Below are 24087 nucleotides of genomic sequence, written 5' to 3' on the forward strand. Positions count from 1 at the left end.
CAGTATATACGTATGCATATGAGATGAATAATGTAGGGTAAGTAACATTATATTAAGTAGCATTGTTTAAAGTGGCTAGTGATATATTTTACATAATTTCCCATCAATTCCCATTATTAAAGTGGCTGGAGTTGAGTCAGTGTGTTGGCAGCAGCCACTCAATGTTAGTGGTGGCTGTTTAACAGTCTAATAGCCTTGAGATAGAAGCTGTTTTTCAGTCTCTCGGTCCCTGCTTTGATGCACCTGTACTGACCTCGCCTTCTGGATGATAGCGGGGTGAACAGGCAGTGGCTCGGGTGGTTGTTGTCCTTGATGATCTTTATGGCCTTCCTGTGACATTGGGTGGTGTAGGTGTCCTGGAGGGCAGGTAGTTTGCCCCCGGTGATGCGTTGTGCAGACCTCACTACCCTCTGGAGAGCCTTACGGTTGAGGGTGGAGCAGTTGCCGTACCAGGCGGTGATACAGCCCGCCAGGATGCTCTCGATTGTGCATCTGTAGAAGTTTGTGAGTGCTTTTGGTGACAAGCCGAATTTCTTCAGCCTCCTGAGGTTGAAGAGGTGCTGCTGCGCCTTCTTCACGATGCTGTCTGTGTGGGTGGACCAATTCAGTTTGTCTGTGATGTGTATGCCGAGGAACTTAAAACTTACTACCCTCTCCACCACTGTCCCGTCGATGTGGATAGGGGGGTGTTCCGTTCCCTCTGCTGTTTCCTGAAGTCCACAATCATCTCCTTAGTTTTGTTGACGTTGAGTGTGAGGTTATTTTCCTGACACCACACTCCGAGGACCCTCACCTCCTCTCTGTAGGCCGTCTCGTCGTTGTTGGTAATCAAGCCTACGACTGTTGTGTCGTCCGCAAACTTGATGATTGAGTTGGAGGCGTGCATGGCCACACAGTCATGGGTGAACAGGGAGTACAGGAGAGGGCTCAGAACCCACCCTTGTGGGGCCCCAGTGTTGAGGATCAGCGGGGTGGAGATGTTGTTTCCTACCCTCACCACCTGGGGGCGGCCCGTCGGGACGTCCAGTACCCAGTTGCACAGGGCGGGGTCGAGACCCAGGGTCTCGAGCTTGATGACGAGCTTGGAGGGTACTATGGTGTTAAATGCCAAGCTGTAGTCGATGAACAGCATTCTCACATAGGTATTCCTCTTGTCCAGATGGGTTAGGGCAGTGTGCAGTGTGGTTGAGATTGCATCGTCTGTGGACCTATTTGGGCGGTAAGCAAATTGGAGTTTGTCTAGGGTGTCAGGTAGGGTGGAGGTGATATGGTCCTTGACTAGTCTCTCAAAGCACTTCATGATGACGGAAGTGAGTGCTACGGGGCGGTAGTCGTTTAGCTCAGTTACCTTAGCTTTCTTGGGAACAGGAACAATGGTGGCCCTCTTGAAGCATGTGGGAACAGCAGACTGGTATAGGGATTGATTTAATATGTCCGTAAACACACCGGCCAGCTGGTCTGCGCATGCTCTGAGGCCGCGGCTGGGGATGCCGTCTGGGCCTGCAGCCTTGCGAGGGTTGACACGTTTAAATGTTTTCCTCACGTCGCTGCAGTGTTTTAGTTGTGGGCAGTGTCAGTGGCACTGTATTGTCCTCAAAGCGGGCAAAAAAGTTATTTAGTCTGCCTGGGAGCAAGACATTCTGGTCCGTGACTGGGCTGGGTTTCTTCTTGTAGTCCGTGATTGACTGTAGACCCTGCCACATGCCTCTTGTGTCTGAGCCGTTGAATTGAGATTCCACTTTGTCTCTGTACTGACGCTTAGCTTGTTTAATAGCCTTGCGGAGGGAATAGCTGCACTGTTTGTATTCGGTCATGTTACCAGACACCTTGCCCTGATTAAAAGCAGTGGTTCGCGCTTTCAGTTTCACGCGAATGCTGCCATCAATCCACGGTTTCTGGTTTGGGAATGTTTTAATCGTTGCTATGGGAACGACATCTTCAACGCACGTTCTAATGAACTCGCTCACCGAATCAGCGTATTCGTCAATGTTGTTGTCTGACGCAATACGAAACATATCCCAGTCCACGTGATGGAAGCAGTCTTGGAGTGTGGAATCAGATTGGTCGGACCAGCGTTGAACAGACCTCAGCGTGGGAGCTTCTTGTTTTAGTTTCTGTCTGTAGGCAGGGATCAACAAAATGGAGTCGTGGTCAGCTTTTCCGAAAGGAGAGCGGGGGAGGGCCTTATATGCATCGCGGAAGTTAGAATAGCAATGATCCAAGGTTTTTCCAGCCCTGGTTGCGCAATCGATATGCTGATACAATTTAGGGAGTCTTGTTTTCAGATTAGCCTTGTTAAAATCCCCAGCTACAATGAATGCAGCCTCAGGACAATGAATGCAGCCTCCGGATAAATGGACTCCAGTTTGCAAAGAGTCAAATAAAGTTCGTTCAGAGCCATCGATGTGTCTGCTTGGGGGGGAATATATACGGCTGTGATTATAATCGAAGAGAATTCGGGTAGAACATCATCAGTTCTATATTGGGTAGTACATCATCAGTTCTATATTGGGTAGTACATCATCAGTTCTATATTGGGTAGAACATCATCAGTTCTATATTGGGTAGTACATCATCAGTTCTATATTGGGTAGTACATCATCAGCTCTATATTGGGTAGTACATCATCAGTTCTATATTGGGTAGTACATCATCAGATCTATATTGGGTAGTACATAATCAGATCTATATTGGGTAGATATTGGGTAGTACATTATCAGATCTATATTGGGTAGTACATCATCAGTTCTATATTGGGTAGTACATCACATAGTTTATATTGGGTAGTACATCATTAATTAATAAAAACACACACACACACATCACACACACACACACACACACACACACACACACACACACACACACACACACACACACACACACACACACACACACACACACACACACACACACACAACAAGACATCAGTCCAAAATGAATTCACACCATCACACAATATTATACAGACTATTCTGTCTTTACTAAGAGGGCCGCGCTGAGGAGGGCGAGGGACATGCTAATGTATATATGTTTAATTTTAAAGATAATATAGCTCACCATGCTGTCTTTATGAGAATGTTGTTTTCTATAGCTCACCATGCTGTTTTTATGAGGATGACAGAGGATGTTGTTTTCTATAGCTCACCATGCTGTTTTTATGAGGATGTTGTTTTCTATAGCTCACCATGCTGTTTTTATGAGAATGTTGTTTTCTATAGCTCACCATGCTGTTTTTATGAGAATGTTGTTTTCTATAGCTCACCATGCTGTTTTTATGAGGATGACAGAGGATGTTGTTTTCTATAGCTCACCATGCTGTCTTTATGAGGATGACAGAGGATGTTGTTTTCTATAGCTCACCATGCTGTTTCAATGAGGATGTTGTTTTCTATAGCTCACCATGCTGTTTTTATGAGGATGACAGAGGATGTTGTTTTCTATAGCTCACCATGCTGTCTTTATGAAGATGTTGTTTTCTATAGCTCACCATGCTGTTTTTATGAGAATGTTGTTTTCTATAGCTCACCATGCTGTCTTTATGAAGATGTTGTTTTCTATAGCTCACCATGCTGTCTTTATGAAGATGTTGTTTTCTATAGCTCACCATGCTGTTTTTATGAGAATGTTGTTTTCTATAGCTCACCATGCTGTCTTTATGAAGATGTTGTTTTCTATAGCTCACCATGCTGTTTTTATGAGAATGTTGTTTTCTATAGCTCACCATGCTGTCTTTATGAAGATGTTGTTTTCTATAGCTCACCATGCTGTTTTTATGAGAATGTTGTTTTCTATAGCTCACCATGCTGTTTTTATGAGAATGTTGTTTTCTATAGCTCACCATGCTGTCTTTATGAGGATGTTGTTTTCTATAGCTCACCATGCTGTCTTTATGAGGATGACAGAGGATGTTGTTTTCTATAGCTCACCATGCTGTCTTTATGAGGATGACAGAGGATGTTGTTTTCTATAGCTCACCATGCTGTTTTTATGAGGATGACAGAGGATGTTGTTTTCTATAGCTCACCATGCTGTCTTTATGAAGATGTTGTTTTTTATAGCTCACCATGCTGTCTTTATGAAGATGACCGAGGATGTTGTTTTCTATAGCTCACCATGCTGTTTTTATGAGAATGACAGAGGATGTTGTTTTCTATAGCTCACCATGCTGTCTTTATGAGGATGTTGTTTTCTATAGCTCACCATGCTGTTTCAATGAGGATGTTGTTTTCTATAGCTCACCATGCTGTTTTTATGAGAATGTTGTTTTCTATAGCTCACCATGCTGTCTTTATGAAGATGACCGAGGATGTTGTTTTCTATAGCTCACCATGCTGTTTTTATGAGAATGACAGAGGATGTTGTTTTCTATAGCTCACCATGCTGTCTTTATGAGGATGACAGAGGATGTTGTTTTCTATAGCTCACCATGCTGTCTTTATGAAGATGACCGAGGATGTTGTTTTCTATAGCTCACCATGCTGTTTTTATGAGGATGACAGAGGATGTTGTTTTCTATAGCTCACCATGCTGTTTCTATGAGGATGTTGTTTTCTATAGCTCACCATGCTGTTTCTATGAGAATGTTGTTTTCTATAGCTCACCATGCTGTCTTTATGAGAATGTTGTTTTCTATAGCTCACCATGCTGTCTTTATGAGGATGTTGTTTTCTATAGCTCACCATGCTGTCTTTATGAGAATGTTGTTTTCTATAGCTCACCATGCTGTTTTTATGAGAATGTTGTTTTCTATAGCTCACCATGCTGTCTTTATGAGAATGTTGTTTTCTATAGCTCACCATGCTGTCTTTATGAGGATGTTGTTTTCTATAGCTCACCATGCTGTCTTTATGAGGATGTTGTTTTCTATAGCTCACCATGCTGTCTTTATGAGAATGTTGTTTTCTATAGCTCACCATGCTGTTTTTATGAGAATGTTGTTTTCTATAGCTCACCATGCTGTTTTAATGAGAATGTTGTTTTCTATAGCTCACCATGCTGTTTTAATGAGAATGTTGTTTTCTATAGCTCACCATGCTGTTTTAATGAGAATGTTGTTTTCTATAGCTCACCATGCTGTTTCAATGAGAATGTTGTTTTCTATAGCTCACCATGCTGTTTCTATGAGGATGTTGTTTTCTATAGCTCACCATGCTGTTTTTATGAGGATGTTGTTTTCTATAGCTCACCATGCTGTCTTTATGAGAATGTTGTTTTCTATAGCTCACCATGCTGTTTTTATGAGGATGTTGTTTTCTATAGCTCACCATGCTGTTTTTATGAGGATGTTGTTTTCTATAGCTCACCATGCTGTCTTTATGAGGATGTTGTTTTCTATAGCTCACCATGCTGTTTTTATGAGAATGTTGTTTTCTATAGCTCACCATGCTGTCTTTATGAGAATGTTGTTTTCTATAGCTCACCATGCTGTTTCTATGAGAATGTTGTTTTCTATAGCTCACCATGCTGTTTTTATGAGAATGTTGTTTTCTATAGCTCACCATGCTGTCTTTATGAAGATGACAGAGGATGTTGTTTTCTATAGCTCACCATGCTGTCTTTATGAGGATGTTGTTTTCTATAGCTCACCATGCTGTTTCTATGAGGATGTTGTTTTCTATAGCTCACCATGCTGTCTTTATGAGGATGTTGTTTTCTATAGCTCACCATGCTGTCTTTATGAGGATGTTGTTTTCTATAGCTCACCATGCTGTCTTTATGAGGATGTTGTTTTCTATAGCTCACCATGCTGTTTCTATGAGGATGTTGTTTTCTATAGCTCACCATGCTGTTTCTATGAGGATGTTGTTTTCTATAGCTCACCATGCTGTCTTTATGAGGATGTTGTTTTCTATAGCTCACCATGCTGTTTCTATGAGAATGTTGTTTTCTATAGCTCACCATGCTGTTTTTATGAGGATGTTGTTTTCTATAGCTCACCATGCTGTTTCTATGAGAATGTTGTTTTCTATAGCTCACCATGCTGTTTCTATGAAGATGACAGAGGATGTTGTTTTCTATAGCTCACCATGCTGTTTCTATGAAGATGACAGAGGATGTTGTTTTCTATAGCTCACCATGCTGTTTCTATGAGGATGTTGTTTTCTATAGCTCACCATGCTGTTTTTATGAAGATGACAGAGGATGTTGTTTTCTATAGCTCACCATGCTGTTTCTATGAAGATGACAGAGGATGTTGTTTTCTATAGCTCACCATGCTGTTTTTATGAAGATGACAGAGGATGTTGTTTTCTATAGCTCACCATGCTGTTTCTATGAAGATGACAGAGGATGTTGTTTTCTATAGCTCACCATGCTGTTTCTATGAGGATGTTGTTTTCTATAGCTCACCATGCTGTTTTTATGAGGATGTTGTTTTCTATAGCTCACCATGCTGTCTTTATGAGGATGTTGTTTTCTATAGCTCACCATGCTGTTTTTATGAGGATGTTGTTTTCTATAGCTCACCATGCTGTTTTTATGAGAATGTTGTTTTCTATAGCTCACCATGCTGTTTCTATGAGGATGTTGTTTTCTATAGCTCACCATGCTGTTTTTATGAGGATGTTGTTTTCTATAGCTCACCATGCTGTTTCTATGAGAATGTTGTTTTCTATAGCTCACCATGCTGTTTCTATGAGAATGTTGTTTTCTATAGCTCACCATGCTGTCTTTATGAGAATGTTGTTTTCTATAGCTCACCATGCTGTTTCTATGAGGATGTTGTTTTCTATAGCTCACCATGCTGTCTTTATGAGAATGTTGTTTTCTATAGCTCACCATGCTGTCTTTATGAGGATGTTGTTTTCTATAGCTCACCATGCTGTTTTTATGAGAATGTTGTTTTCTATAGCTCACCATGCTGTCTTTATGAGAATGTTGTTTTCTATAGCTCACCATGCTGTCTTTATGAGGATGTTGTTTTCTATAGCTCACCATGCTGTTTTTATGAGGATGTTGTTTTCTATAGCTCACCATGCTGTTTCTATGAGAATGTTGTTTTCTATAGCTCACCATGCTGTTTCTATGAGAATGTTGTTTTCTATAGCTCACCATGCTGTCTTTATGAGAATGTTGTTTTCTATAGCTCACCATGCTGTTTCTATGAGGATGTTGTTTTCTATAGCTCACCATGCTGTCTTTATGAGAATGTTGTTTTCTATAGCTCACCATGCTGTCTTTATGAGGATGTTGTTTTCTATAGCTCACCATGCTGTTTTTATGAGAATGTTGTTTTCTATAGCTCACCATGCTGTTTTTATGAGGATGTTGTTTTCTATAGCTCACCATGCTGTCTTTATGAGGATGACAGAGGATGTTGTTTTCTATAGCTCACCATGCTGTTTTTATGAGGATGACAGAGAATGTTGTTTTCTATAGCTCACCATGCTGTTTTTATGAGGATGACAGAGGATGTTGTTTTCTATAGCTCACCATGCTGTTTTTATGAGGATGACAGAGGATGTTGTTTTCTATAGCTCACCATGCTGTTTCTATGAAGATGACAGAGGATGTTGTTTTCTATAGCTCACCATGCTGTCTTTATGAGGATGTTGTTTTCTATAGCTCACCATGCTGTTTTTATGAGGATGTTGTTTTCTATAGCTCACCATGCTGTTTTTATGAGAATGTTGTTTTCTATAGCTCACCATGCTGTTTCTATGAGGATGTTGTTTTCTATAGCTCACCATGCTGTTTTTATGAGGATGTTGTTTTCTATAGCTCACCATGCTGTTTCTATGAGAATGTTGTTTTCTATAGCTCACCATGCTGTCTTTATGAGAATGTTGTTTTCTATAGCTCACCATGCTGTTTCTATGAGAATGTTGTTTTCTATAGCTCACCATGCTGTTTCTATGAGAATGTTGTTTTCTATAGCTCACCATGCTGTCTTTATGAGAATGTTGTTTTCTATAGCTCACCATGCTGTCTTTATGAGGATGTTGTTTTCTATAGCTCACCATGCTGTCTTTATGAGAATGTTGTTTTCTATAGCTCACCATGCTGTCTTTATGAGGATGTTGTTTTCTATAGCTCACCATGCTGTTTTTATGAGGATGTTGTTTTCTATAGCTCACCATGCTGTTTTTATGAGGATGTTGTTTTCTATAGCTCACCATGCTGTTTCTATGAGGATGTTGTTTTCTATAGCTCACCATGCTGTTTTTATGAGAATGTTGTTTTCTATAGCTCACCATGCTGTTTTTATGAGAATGTTGTTTTCTATAGCTCACCATGCTGTTTTTATGAGAATGTTGTTTTCTATAGCTCACCATGCTGTTTCTATGAGAATGTTGTTTTCTATAGCTCACCATGCTGTTTCTATGAGGATGTTGTTTTTTATAGCTCACCATGCTGTTTTTTGAAGATGAGAGGATGTTGTTTTCTATAGCTCACCATGCTGCTGTTTTTATAGCTCACCATGATGTTTTTATGAGGATGTTGTTTTCTATAGCTCACCATGCTGTTTTTATGAGAATGTTGTTTTCTATAGCTCACCATGCTGTTTTTATGATAATGTTGTTTTCTATAGCTCACCATGCTGTCTTTATGAAGATGACAGAGGATGTTGTTTTCTATAGCTCACCATGCTGTCTTTATGAGAATGTTGTTTTCTATAGCTCACCATGCTGTCTTTATGAGAATGTTGTTTTCTATAGCTCACCATGCTGTTTTTATGAAGATGACAGAGGATGTTGTTTTCTATAGCTCACCATGCTGTTTTTATGAAGATGACAGAGGATGTTGTTTTCTATAGCTCACCATGCTGTCTTTATGAGAATGTTGTTTTCTATAGCTCACCATGCTGTCTTTATGAGAATGTTGTTTTCTATAGCTCACCATGCTGTTTTTATGAGGATGTTGTTTTCTATAGCTCACCATGCTGTTTTTATGAGAATGTTGTTTTCTATAGCTCACCATGCTGTCTTTATGAGGATGTTGTTTTCTATAGCTCACCATGCTGTCTTTATGAGGATGTTGTTTTATATAGCTCACCATGCTGTTTCTATGAGAATGTTGTTTTCTATAGCTCACCATGCTGTCTTTATGAGGATGTTGTTTTCTATAGCTCACCATGCTGTTTTTATGAGAATGTTGTTTTCTATAGCTCACCATGCTGTTTTTATGAGGATGTTGTTTTCTATAGCTCACCATGCTGTTTCTATGAGGATGTTGTTTTTTATAGCTCACCATGCTGTTTTTATGAAGATGTTGTTTTCTATAGCTCACCATGCTGTCTTTATGAGGATGTTGTTTTCTATAGCTCACCATGCTGTTTTTATGAGAATGTTGTTTTCTATAGCTCACCATGCTGTTTCTATGAGAATGTTGTTTTCTATAGCTCACCATGCTGTCTTTATGAGAATGACAGAGGATGTTGTTTTCTATAGCTCACCATGCTGTTTCTATGAGAATGTTGTTTTCTATAGCTCACCATGCTGTCTTTATGAGGATGTTGTTTTCTATAGCTCACCATGCTGTCTTTATGAGGATGTTGTTTTCTATAGCTCACCATGCTGTCTTTATGAGAATGTTGTTTTCTATAGCTCACCATGCTGTCTTTATGAGAATGTTGTTTTCTATAGCTCACCATGCTGTCTTTATGAGAATGTTGTTTTCTATAGCTCACCATGCTGTCTTTATGAGGATGTTGTTTTCTATAGCTCACCATGCTGTTTCTATGAGGATGTTGTTTTCTATAGCTCACCATGCTGTTTCTATGAGGATGTTGTTTTCTATAGCTCACCATGCTGTTTCTATGAGGATGTTGTTTTCTATAGCTCACCATGCTGTCTTTATGAGGATGTTGTTTTCTATAGCTCACCATGCTGTTTCTATGAGAATGTTGTTTTCTATAGCTCACCATGCTGTCTTTATGAGGATGTTGTTTTCTATAGCTCACCATGCTGTTTCTATGAGGATGTTGTTTTCTATAGCTCACCATGCTGTCTTTATGAGGATGTTGTTTTCTATAGCTCACCATGCTGTTTCAATGAGAATGTTGTTTTCTATAGCTCACCATGCTGTCTTTATGAGGATGTTGTTTTCTATAGCTCACCATGCTGTTTCTATGAGGATGTTGTTTTCTATAGCTCACCATGCTGTTTCAATGAGAATGTTGTTTTCTATAGCTCACCATGCTGTTTCAATGAGAATGTTGTTTTCTATAGCTCACCATGCTGTCTTTATGAGGATGTTGTTTTCTATAGCTCACCATGCTGTTTTTATGAGAATGTTGTTTTCTATAGCTCACCATGCTGTTTCTATGAGAATGTTGTTTTCTATAGCTCACCATGCTGTTTTTATGAGGATGACAGAGGATGTTGTTTTCTATAGCTCACCATGCTGTTTTTATGAGGATGACAGAGGATGTTGTTTTCTATAGCTCACCATGCTGTTTTTATGAGGATGTTGTTTTCTATAGCTCACCATGCTGTTTTTATGAGAATGTTGTTTTCTATAGCTCACCATGCTGTCTTTATGAGAATGTTGTTTTCTATAGCTCACCATGCTGTTTCTATGAGAATGTTGTTTTCTATAGCTCACCATGCTGTTTTTATGAGGATGACAGAGGATGTTGTTTTCTATAGCTCACCATGCTGTTTTTATGAGGATGACAGAGGATGTTGTTTTCTATAGCTCACCATGCTGTTTTTATGAGGATGACAGAGGATGTTGTTTTCTATAGCTCACCATGCTGTTTTTATGAGGATGACAGAGAATGTTGTTTTATATAGCTCACCATGCTGTCTTTATGAGAATGTTGTTTTCTATAGCTCACCATGCTGTTTTTATGAGGATGACAGAGGATGTTGTTTTCTATAGCTCACCATGCTGTCTTTATGAGGATGACAGAGAATGTTGTTTTCTATAGCTCACCATGCTGTCTTTATGAGAATGTTGTTTTCTATAGCTCACCATGCTGTTTTTATGAGGATGACAGAGGATGTTGTTTTCTATAGCTCACCATGCTGTTTTTATGAGGATGACAGAGGATGTTGTTTTCTATAGCTCACCATGCTGTCTTTATGAGAATGTTGTTTTCTATAGCTCACCATGCTGTTTCAATGAGGATGTTGTTTTCTATAGCTCACCATGCTGTTTTTATGAGGATGACAGAGGATGTTGTTTTCTATAGCTCACCATGCTGTTTCTATGAAGATGACAGAGGATGTTGTTTTCTATAGCTCACCATGCTGTTTTTATGAGGATGACAGAGGATGTTGTTTTATATAGCTCACCATGCTGTTTCTATGAAGATGACAGAGGATGTTGTTTTCTATAGCTCACCATGCTGTTTTTATGAGGATGACAGAGGATGTTGTTTTATATAGCTCACCATGCTGTTTCTATGAGAATGTTGTTTTCTATAGCTCACCATGCTGTTTTTATGAAGATGACAGAGGATGTTGTTTTCTATAGCTCACCATGCTGTTTTTATGAAGATGACAGAGGATGTTGTTTTTTATAGCTCACCATGCTGTTTCAATGAGGATGTTGTTTTCTATAGCTCACCATGCTGTTTTTATGAAGATGACAGAGAATGTTGTTTTCTATAGCTCACCATGCTGTTTTTATGAAGATGACAGAGGATGTTGTTTTTTATAGCTCACCATGCTGTTTCAATGAGGATGTTGTTTTCTATAGCTCACCATGCTGTTTTTATGAAGATGACAGAGAATGTTGTTTTCTATAGCTCACCATGCTGTCTTTATGAGAATGTTGTTTTCTATAGCTCACCATGCTGTTTTTATGAGGATGACAGAAAACTTTGCAGTTTTAATGCTAATTTCCTGCAAGTCTATACATTTTGCCACTGCTCATGACTTGTGCTATATGGGGCCAATTCCCTCCCATGTGACAGACAGGTTAAAGTTCACCACACAGGCTGCACTGTTTCACTTTTCTGATGAAAGTCTGAGCATCAAACGGACGGTTTAAACTTTGAATTTGTTTGTTCACTTCAGTTGACACTTGTTCACTTCAGTTGACACTTGTTCACTTCAGTTGACACTTGTTCACTTCAGTTGACACTATGTTTTGTATTTGTCCTCCAGACAGAGCTTCAGTATGGTCAACTTTCTGAAGGGAAACACCAACCAGACGGGGTCCAACCACACAGAGAAATCTCCCCTCATCAGGTTCTCCCAAGATGACAGGTAAGTTAGGTTTGGTTGGTTCTCAGAAAAGAGCCTTTGATATCACAGCAGGTTTGTAGCAAGCTACGTATGTTGAATTGTATACAATTGATGTGCACATGCATACATTTTACAAATGGAGATAAATACCTAATATTGTTCTCCTAAAAGATCCAGCTTCTATTCAACTCCTAGGTGATATTCAACTCCTAGGTGATATTCAACTCCTAGGTGATATTCAACTCCTAAGTGATATTCAACTCCTAGGTGATATTCAACTCCTAAGTGATATTCAACTCCTAAGTGATATTCAACTCCTAAGTGATATTCAACTCCTAGGTGATATTCAACTCCTAGGTGATATTCAACTCCTAGGTGATATTCAACTCCTAGGTGATATTCAACTCCTAGTTGATATTCAACTCCTAAGTGATATTCAACTCCTAGGTGATATTCAAGTCCTAGGTGATATTCAACTCCTAGTTGATATTCAACTCCTAAGTGATATTCAACTCCTAAGTGATATTCAACTCCTAGGTGATATTCAAGTCCTAGGTGATATTCAACTCCTAGTGATATTCAACTCCTAAGTGATATTCAACTCCTAAGTGATATTCAACTCCTAGGTGATATTCAACTCCTAGGTGATATTCAACTCCTAGGTGATATTCAACTCCTAGGTGATATTCAACTCCTAGTTGATATTCAACTCCTAAGTGATATTCAACTCCTAGGTGATATTCAACTCCTAGGTGATATTCAACTCCTAGTTGATATTCAACTCCTAGTTGATATTCAACTCCTAGTTGATATTCAACTCCTAAGTGATATTCAACTCCTAAGTGATATTCAACTCCTAGGTGATATTCAACTCCTAGTTGATATTCAACTCCTAAGTGATATTCAACTCCTAAGTGATATTCAACTCCTAGGTGATATTCAAGTCCTAGGTGATATTCAACTCCTAGGTGATATTCAACTCCTAAGTGATATTCAACTCCTAAGTGATATTCAACTCCTAGGTGATATTCAACTCCTAGGTGATATTCAACTCCTAGTTGATATTCAACTCCTAGGTGATATTCAACTCCTAGGTGATATTCAACTCCTAGGTGATATTCAACTCCTAAGTGATATTCAACTCCTAGGTGATATTCAACTCCTAGGTGATATTCAACTCCTAGGTGATATTCAACTCCTAGGTGATATTCAACTCCTAGGTGATATTCAACTCCTAAGTGATATTCAACTCCTAGGTGATATTCAAGTCCTAGGTGATATTCAACTCCTAGGTGATATTCAACTCCTAAGTGATATTCAACTCCTAGGTGATATTCAACTCCTAGGTGATATTCAACTCCTAAGTGATATTCAACTCCTAGGTGATATTCGACTCCTAGTTGATATTCAACTCCTAGGTGATATTCAACTCCTAGGTGATATTCAACTCCTAGGTGATATTCAACTCCTAAGTGATATTCAACTCCTAGGTGATATTCAACTCCTAGGTGATATTCAACTCCTAGGTGATATTCAACTCCTAGGTGATATTCAACTCCTCAACTCCTAGTGATATTCAACTCCTAAGTGATATTCAACTCCTAGGTGATATTCAACTCCTAGGTGATATTCAACTCCTAGGTGATATTCAACTCCTAAGTGATATTCAACTCCTAGGTGATATTCAACTCCTAGTTGATATTCAACTCCTAAGTGATATTCAACTCCTAGGTGATATTCAACTCCTAGGTGATATTCAACTCCTAGGTGATATTCAACTCCTAGGTGATATTCAACTCCTAGGTGATATTCAACTCCTAGGTGATATTCAACTCCTAGGTGATATTCAACTCCTAGGTGATATTCGACTCCTAGGTGATATTCAACTCCTAGGTGATATTCAACTCCTAGGTGATATTCGACTCCTAGGTGATATTCGACTCCTAGTTGATATTCAACTCCTAGTTGATATAAGTACAAAATGTTCCTCTTTGTGATTGCAGAGGACTGCTCATATCATGGTGGCTAGATACAGTGCAGATGAATGGAGCTTACTCCGTACATGTGCGGTGCATTTTGAAAGTATTCAGACCCCGTGACTTTTTCCACATTTATCCTTATTCTAAAATTGATTAAATAAAACATTTTCCTCATCAATCTATACACACTACCCCTTAATGACAAGGCAAAAACAGTTTTTTTTTAGACATTTTTGCAAATGTATTAATATTAAAACCAGAAATACCTTATTTAGACCCTTTGGTATGAGACTCTAAATTATTCATCCTTCAGATGTTTCTACAACTTGATTAGAGTCCATCTGTGGTAAAATCAATTGATTGGACATGATTTGGAAAGGCACACACCTGTCTATATAAGGTTCCACAGTTGACAGTGCATGTCAGAGCAAGAACAAGGCCATGAGGTCAAAATAATTGTCCATAGAGCTCCGAGACAGGATTGTGTCGAGGCACAGATTTGGGGAAGGGTACCAAAACATTTCTGCAGCATTGAAGGTCCCCAAGAACACAGGGGCCTCCATTATTCTTTGAAATTATTATTATAAAAAAGAAATTCAGCCCTTTTTTCTCCCCAATTTTGTGGTATCCAATTGGTAATTACAGTCTTGTCTCATCGCTGAAACTCCCATACAGACTCGGGAGAGGTGAGAGCCGTGCGTTCTCCGAAACACTACCCAACCCAGCCCAGCCACACTGCCCATCCAACCCGGTAGCCAGCCGCACCAATGTGTCGGAGGAAACACCGTACACCTGGCTACCGTGTCAGCGTGCACTGCGCCCGACCTGCCACCTGTCGCTAGTGCGCGATGAGACAAGGATATCCCTCCCTAACCCGGACGACGCTGGGCCAATTGTGCGCCGCCCCATGAGCCTCCCGGTCGTGGCCGGCTGCGACAGAGCCTTGGCTCGAACCCAGGCCTCCATAATTCTTAAATGGAAGAAGTTTGGAACCACCAAGACTCTTCCCAGAGCTGGCTGCCCGGCCAAACTGAGCAATCTGGGGAGAGGGGTCATGGTCAGGGAGGTGACCAAGAACCCGATGGTCACTCTGACAGCTCCAGAGTTCCTCTGTGGAGATGGGAGAACCTTACAGTAGGACAACCATCTCTGCAGCACTCCACCAATCAGGCCTTTATTGTAGAGTGGCCAGATGGAAGCACATGACCACCCTCTTGGAGTTTGCCAAAAAGTACTCTGACCATGGGAAACAAGATTCTCTGGTCTGATGAAACTGAACTATTTGGCCTGAATGCCAAGCATCATGTCTGGAGGAAACCTGACACCATCCCTACGGTGAAGCATGGAGGTGGCAGCATCCTGCTGGAGGTAACCTGCCACCATCCCTACGGTGAAGCATGGAGGTGTTAGCATCCTGCTGGAGGAAACCTGACACCATCCCTACGGTGAAGCATGGAGGTGGCAGCATCCTGCTGTGGAAATGTTTTTCAGAGGCAGGGACTTGGAGACGAGTCAGGGTCAAGGAAAAGATGAATGGAGCAAAGTACAGAGAGCAAACCTGGTCCAGAGTGCTCAGGACCTCAGACTGGGGGGGAAACAACCCTAAGCATACAGCCAAGAAAACACAGGAGTCTCTGAATGTCCTTGAGTGGCCCAGCCCAGATTTAAATAGCTGTACAATGACACTTCCCATCCCACCTGGCAGAGAGGATCTGCAGAGAAGAATGGGAGAAACTCCCCATCCAACCAGACAGAGAGGATCTGCAGAGAAGAATGGGAGAAACTCCCATCCAACCAGACAGAGAGGATCTGCAGAGAAGAATGGGAGAAACTCCCCATCCAACCAGACAGAGAGGATCTGCAGAGAAGAATGGGAGAAACTCCCGAAATTCAAGTGTGCCAAGCTTGTAGCGTCATACCCAAGAATTCTCTAGGCTGTAACCGCTGCCAAAGGTACTGTGTGTAAATTGATGAGGGGGAAAAAAAAAATATTTAATCAATTTTAGAATAAGGCTGTAATGTAACAAAATGTGGAAAACGTGAAGGGGTTTAAATAATTTCCGAAGGCACTGAACATGCTGAAGGAGTGAAAAAGCTCCCAGGAATAAATATCTCCATGTTATTATTATTAATATCTCCATGTTATTATTATTAATATCTCCATGTTATTATTATAAATATCTCCATGTTATTATTATTAATATCTCCATGTTATTATTATTAATATATCCATGTTATTATTATTAATATCTCCATGTTATTAGTATTAATATCTCCATGTTATTATTATAAATATCTCCATGTTATTATTATTAATATATCCATGTTATTATTATAAATATCTCCATGTTATTAGTATTAATATCTCCATGTTATTAGTATTAATATCTCCATGTTATTATTATTAATATCTCCATGTTATTAGTATTAATATCTCCATGTTATTATTATTAATATATCCATGTTATTATTATTAATATCTCCATGTTATTAGTATTAATATCTCCATGTTATTATTATAAATATCTCCATGTTATTATTATTAATATCTCCATGTTATTATTATTAATATCTCCATGTTATTAGTATTAATATCTCCATGTTATTATTATAAATATCTCCATGTTATTATTATTAATATCTCCATGTTATTATTATTAATATCTCCATGTTATTAGTATTAATATCTCCATGTTATTATTATTAATATCTCCATGTTATTATTATTAATATCTCCATGTTATTATTATTAATATCTCCATGTTATTATTATTAATATATCCATGTTATTATTATTAATATCTCCATGTTATTAGTATTAATATCTCCATGTTATTATTATAAATATCTCCATGTTATTATTATTAATATCTCCATGTTATTATTATTAATATATCCATGTTATTATTATTAATATATCCATGTTATTATTATAAATATCTCCATGTTATTATTATTAATATCTCCATGTTATTATTATTAATATATCCATGTTATTATTATTAATATCTCCATGTTATTAGTATTAATATCTCCATGTTATTATTATTAATATATCCATGTTGTTATTATTAATATATCCATGTTATTAGTATTAATATCTCCATGTTATTATTATAAATATCTCCATGTTATTATTATTAATATCTCCATGTTGTTATTATTAATATATCCATGTTATTATTATAAATATCTCCATGTTATTATTATTAATATATCCATGTTATTATTATTAATATCTCCATGTTATTATTATAAATATCTCCATGTTATTATTATTAATATCTCCATGTTATTATTATAAATATCTCCATGTTATTATTATTAATATATCCATGTTATTATTATAAATATCTCCATGTTATTATTATTAATATCTCCATGTTATTATTATTAATATCTCCATGTTATTATTATTAATATCTCCATGTTATTAGTATTAATATCTCCATGTTATTAGTATTAATATCTCCATGTTATTATTATTAATATCTCCATGTTATTAGTATTAATATCTCCATGTTATTAGTATTAATATCTCCATGTTATTATTATAAATATCTCCATGTTATTATTATTAATATCTCCATGTTATTATTATTAATATCTCCATGTTATTATTATTAATATCTCCATGTTATTAGTATTAATATCTCCATGTTATTATTATAAATATCTCCATGTTATTATTATTAATATCTCCATGTTATTAGTATTAATATCTCCATGTTATTATTATAAATATCTCCATGTTATTATTATTAATATCTCCATGTTATTATTATTAATATCTCCATGTTATTATTATAAATATCTCCATGTTATTAGTATTAATATCTCCATGTTATTATTATAAATATCTCCATGTTATTATTATTAATATCTCCATGTTATTATTATTAATATCTCCATGTTATTAGTATTAATATCTCCATGTTATTAGTATTAATATCTCCATGTTATTATTATAAATATCTCCATGTTATTATTATTAATATCTCCATGTTATTATTATAAATATCTCCATGTTATTATTATTAATATCTCCATGTTGTTATTATTAATATATCCATGTTATTATTATTAATATCTCCATGTTATTATTATTAATATCTCCATGTTATTATTATTAATATCTCCATGTTATTATTATTAATATCTCCATGTTATTATTATTAATATCTCCATGTTATTATTATAAATATCTCCATGTTATTATTATTAATATCTCCATGTTATTATTATTAATATCTCCATGTTATTATTATTAATATCTCCATGTTATTAAGTCCCTCTCATTGTGTCCGTTTAGTTCTCAGCTGCAACAGCCGTCAAATCTAAAAATTAGACATCAAAATGTAAAATAAATAAATAATGACCCTTTATTTTGACAGGTCTCTTTTACAGATGAGCCCCGTAGACGCATCGATACACATCATTATACACATCAACCTAAACTACACACATCACTATACACATCACTATACACATCACTATACAGATCACTATACACGATTACACATCACTATACACATCACTATACACATCAATATACACTACACACATCACTATACACATCAATATACACTACACACATCACTATACACATCAATATACACTACACACATCACTATACACATCAACCTAAACTACACACATCACTATACAGATCACTATACACTATTACACATCACTATACACATCACTATACACATCACTATACACATCAACCTACACTACACACATCACTATACACATCACTATACACATCACTATACACATCACTATACACATCACCATACACTATTACACATCACTATACACATCACTATACAGATCACTATACACATCACTATACACATCACTATACACATCACTATACACATCACTATACACATCACTATACACATCACTATACACATCACTATACACATCACTATACACATCACCATACACTATTACACATCACTATACACATCACTATACACATCACTATACACATCACTATACACATCACTATACAGATCACTATTACACATCACTATACACATCACTATACACATCACCATCCACATCACTATACACTATTACACATCACTATTACACATCACTATACAGATCACTATAGACATCACTATACACATCACTATACACATCACTATACACATCACTATACACATCACTATACACATCACTATACACATCACCAAACACTATTACACATCACTATACACATCACTATACACATCACTATAAACTATTACACATCACTATACACATCACTATACACATCACCATACACATCACTATACACATCACTATACACTATTACACATCACTATACACATCACTATACACATCACTATACACATCACTATACACTATTACACATCACTATACACATCACTATACACATCACTATACACTATTACACATCACTATACACATCACTATACACATCACTATACACATCACTATACACATCACTATACACATCACTATACACTATTACACATCACTATACACATCACTATACACATCACTATACACATCACTATACACATCACTATACACTATTACACATCACTATACACATCACTATACACATCACTATTACACATCACTATACACATCACTATACACTATTACACATCACTATACACATCACTATACACATCACCATACACTATTACACATCACTATACACATCACTATACAGATCACTATACACATCACTATACACATCACTATACACATCACTATAAACATCACTATACACATCACTATACACATCACTATACACATCACCATACACATCACTATACACATCACCAAACACTATTACACATCACTATACACATCACATTGTGGTCCTTCTGTAGCTCAGTTGGTAGAGCATGGCGCTTGTAACGCCAGGGTAGTGGGTTCGATTCCCGGGACCACCCATACGTAAAATGTATGCACACATGACTGTAAGTCACTTTGGATAAAAGCGTCAGCTAAATGGCATATATTATTATATATTATATCACTATACACATCACTATACACATCACTATACACATCACTATACACATCACTATTACACATCACTATCCACATCACTATACACATCACTATACAGATCACTATTACACATCACTATACAGATCACTATACACATCACTATACAGATCACTATTACACATCACTATACACATCACTATACACATCACCATCCACATCACTATACACTATTACACATCACTATTACACATCACTATACAGATCACTATAGACATCACTATACACATCACTATACACTATTACACATCACTATACAGATCACTATAGACATCACTATACACATCACTATACACTATTACACATCACTATACAGATCACTATACACTATACACATCACTATACAGATCACTATACACATCACTATACACTATTACACATCACTATACACTATTACACATCACTATACACTATTACACATCACTATACACTATTACACATCACTATACACTATTACACATCACTATACACTATTACACATCACTATACACTATTACACATCACTATACACATCACCATAACAGTATAACGTACATGTTGCTGTATGATGGGGAGGAGACGTGGGACAACAGCTAATAACCTGTATTATTACCTATATGTTCCAGTATAACGTACATGACCCTGTATGAGGGGGAGGAGACGTGGGACAACAGCAGTTTGGAGCTGGATAGGAGGTGTCGTCTGGGGAGTGAGGTCACCAGCCTGTCCCTGTCACGATCCTCCTCCACAGAGAAAGACCCTCTGGACGTACACCTAAACTTCAAATTGTCCAACAGCATGAGGTAAAGCTCTCTGTCTCTGTCTCTGTCTCTCTGTGAATTCAATTCAAATAGTCTTAAATTGGAAAGATTTTTTTTTAAACATTAGCAAAGTAAGTGATAAAAACAATCACAAATTAACATTTAACATTAAACACACAAAAGTTTCAAACGAGAAAGCCGTTTGAAATGATAAATGATTAACTAAGTACAAAAACCAACACAGAAACGAGTGTATCGGTCTGAACCTGTACAGGCTGTCAGTCTAGACACCTAACTAAATAAAATATAAAATAGTCTATAAATGAAGAGAACATAGCTTACAGACTAATTCAGCTACAGTACGTACATCTTACAGAAGGTGCCGTCTCCACCAGGGCCCTCTAGGCAGCTGTCTCCTCTAGGGCCCTCTCAGCAGCTGGCTCCTCTAGGGCCCTCTCAGCAGCTGGCTCCTCTAGGGCCCTCTCAGCAGCTGGCTCCACTAGGGCCCTCTAGGCAGCTGTCTCCTCTAGGGCCCTCTCAGCAGCAGGCTCCTCTAGGGCTCTCTCGTTAGCTGGCTCCACTTGGCCCTCTAGGCAGCTGGATATCAGAGGGGTGGTAACTTACCAGCATTACCAGCATTACAACCAGGAATACGACTTTCCCAATTCGGATCCTGATTTCAGGGGCTGACACAAATCACTGCTGACGTAGGAGAGGTACTCTGGATAATAAAGTTGACGAGCTCAGGGCAAGGATTTCCTTCCAGAGAGTCATCAGGGATTGAAACATACTCTGTTTCACAGAAACACGGCTCTCTCGGGATATACTGTCTGAGTCCGTACAGCCAGCTGGGTTCTCAGTTCATCGCTGAGACAGGAATAAATATCTCCCCGGGAAGAAGAAGGGTAGGGTTGTACGGTTCACGATTAACTACTCATGGTGTGTTTGTGACAACATACAGAAACTCCTTTTGTTCACCAGACTTAGAATACCTCACAATCAAATGCCGACCGTAATACCTCCCAAGAAAATTATCTTTGGTGAAAGTCACAGCCTCGTATATTCCCCCTCAAGCCGATACCACGACGGTCCTCAAAACACTTCACTGGACTTTATGCAAACTGGAAACCACATATCCCGAAGCCACAATTATTGTAGTTGAGGATTTTAACAAAGCAAATTTGAGAAAAACACTACCAAGGTTCTATCAACACATTGACTGTAGTAATCATGCTGTTAAAACACTCAACCACTGCTACCTCCAATTTCCAGGAAGCCTACAAGACCCTCGTCCGCCCTCCCTTCGGCAAATCTGATCACGACTTGATTTTGCTCCTCCGTTCCTATAGTCAGAAACTCAAAAAAGGAAGTACCCGTGCTAAGGACTATTCAAAGCTGGTCTGACCAATCGGAATCCACGCTTCAAGATTGTTTTGATCACGCAGACTGGGATATGTTCCGGGTAGCCTCCGAGAATAACATTGACGAATACACTGATACGGTGACTGAGTTTATCAGGAAGTGTATAGGAGATGTTGTACCCACTGTGACTATTAAAACCTTCCCTAACCAGAAACTGTGGATAGATGGCAGCATTTGCGCAAAACTGAATGCGCGAACCACCGTATTTAACCACTGCAAGGTGACTGGGAATATGGTTGAATACAGTGTTGTTATTCCCTCCGTAAGGCCTAACCCTATTCCCTCAAACAGGCTAAACGTCAGTACAGAGACAAGGTGGAGTCGCAATTTAACGACTCCGTCACAAGACTTATATTGCACAGTCTACAGACAATCACGTCGTGGACACCGACGTCTTGCTTCCGGACAAGCTAAACACCTTCTTCGCCCGCTTTGAGGATAACACAGTGCCACCGACGTGGCCGCTACCATGGATTTTGGGCTCTCCTTCTCCGTGGCCGACGTAAGACATTTAAGCGTGTTAACCCTTACAAGGCTGCCGGCCCAGACGGCATCCCTAGCCGTGTCCTTAGAGCATGACCAGACCAGCCAGCTGGCTGGAGTGTTTACAGACATATTTAATCTCTCCCTATCCCAGTCTGCTGTTCCCACATGCTTCACCATTGTTCCTGTACCCAAGAAAGCAAAGTAAACTGTACTAAATGACTATCGCCCCGTAGCACTCACTTCTGTCATCCTGAAGTGCTTTGAGAGGCTAGTCAGGGATCATATCACCTCTGACACCCTACCTGACACCCTAGACCCACTTCAATTTGCCCTAAGAGGTCCATGGATGATGCAATCGCCATAACACTGCACACTGCCCTATCCCATCTGGACAAGAGGAATACCTATGTAAAAATGCTGTTCATTGTTAAAAGCTACCTAGAGGAATACCTATGTAAAAATGCTGTTCATTGACGACCGCTCAGCATTCAACACTAGAGTACCCTCCAAACTCATCATTAAGCTTGAGTCCCTGGGTCTTGACCCCGCCCTGTGCAACTGGATCCTGGACTTCCTGACGGGCCGCCCCCAGGTGGTGAGGGTAGGAAACATCTCCACCCCTCTGATCCTTAACTCTGGGGCCCCACAAGGGTGCGTTCTCAGCCCTCTCCTGTACTCCCTGTTCACTCATGACTGCGTGGCCACGCACGCCTCCAACTCAATCACCAAGTTTGCAGACGACACTACAGTGGTAGGCTTGATTACTAACAATGGTGAGACAGCCTACAGGGAGGTGAGGGCCCTCGGAGTGTGGAGTCAGGAAAGTAACCTTTCACTCAACGTCAACAAAACAAAGGATATGCTCGTGGACTTCAGGAAATAGCAGAGGGAGCACCCCCCTATCCACATCGATGGGACAGTAGTGGAGGAGGTGAAAAGTTTTAAGTTCCTCGGCGTACACATCACAGACAAACTGAAATGGTCCACCCACACAGACTGTGGTGAAGAAGGTGCAACAACACCTATTCAACCTCAGGAGGCTGAAGAAATTTGACCAATGTCCAATGAATGATCCCCCTCCTTATGCGCTAAAGAGGAATATGGTGCCAGGATCCTACTGACCCTGGTCTAAAGTAGTGCACTACATAGGGAATATGGTGCCAGGATCCTACTGACCCTGGTCTAAAGTAGTGCACTACATAGGGAATATGGTGCCAGGATCCTACTGACCCTGGTCTAAGGGAAGTGCACAGATGC

General features: G+C 38.7%; 1 protein-coding gene across 3 annotated transcripts in view; it reads left to right on the forward strand.

Annotated features, from left to right (window-relative positions):
- oca2 (oculocutaneous albinism II) overlaps window positions 1–24087 on the forward strand; it is a 369117-nt gene that overhangs the window by 106039 nt on the left and 238991 nt on the right. For all 3 annotated transcript variants that reach the window (XM_052467917.1, XM_052467907.1, XM_052467911.1), the window contains exons 3-4: window positions 12060–12161; window positions 20788–20964. In XM_052467917.1, the coding sequence (XP_052323877.1) occupies window positions 12060–12161; window positions 20788–20964 (279 nt within the window). The remainder of the gene's footprint in view (window positions 1–12059; window positions 12162–20787; window positions 20965–24087) is intronic.

This window comes from Oncorhynchus keta, chromosome 1, assembly GCF_023373465.1.
Source record: "Oncorhynchus keta strain PuntledgeMale-10-30-2019 chromosome 1, Oket_V2, whole genome shotgun sequence".
Classification (NCBI taxonomy): Eukaryota; Metazoa; Chordata; class Actinopteri; order Salmoniformes; family Salmonidae; genus Oncorhynchus; species Oncorhynchus keta.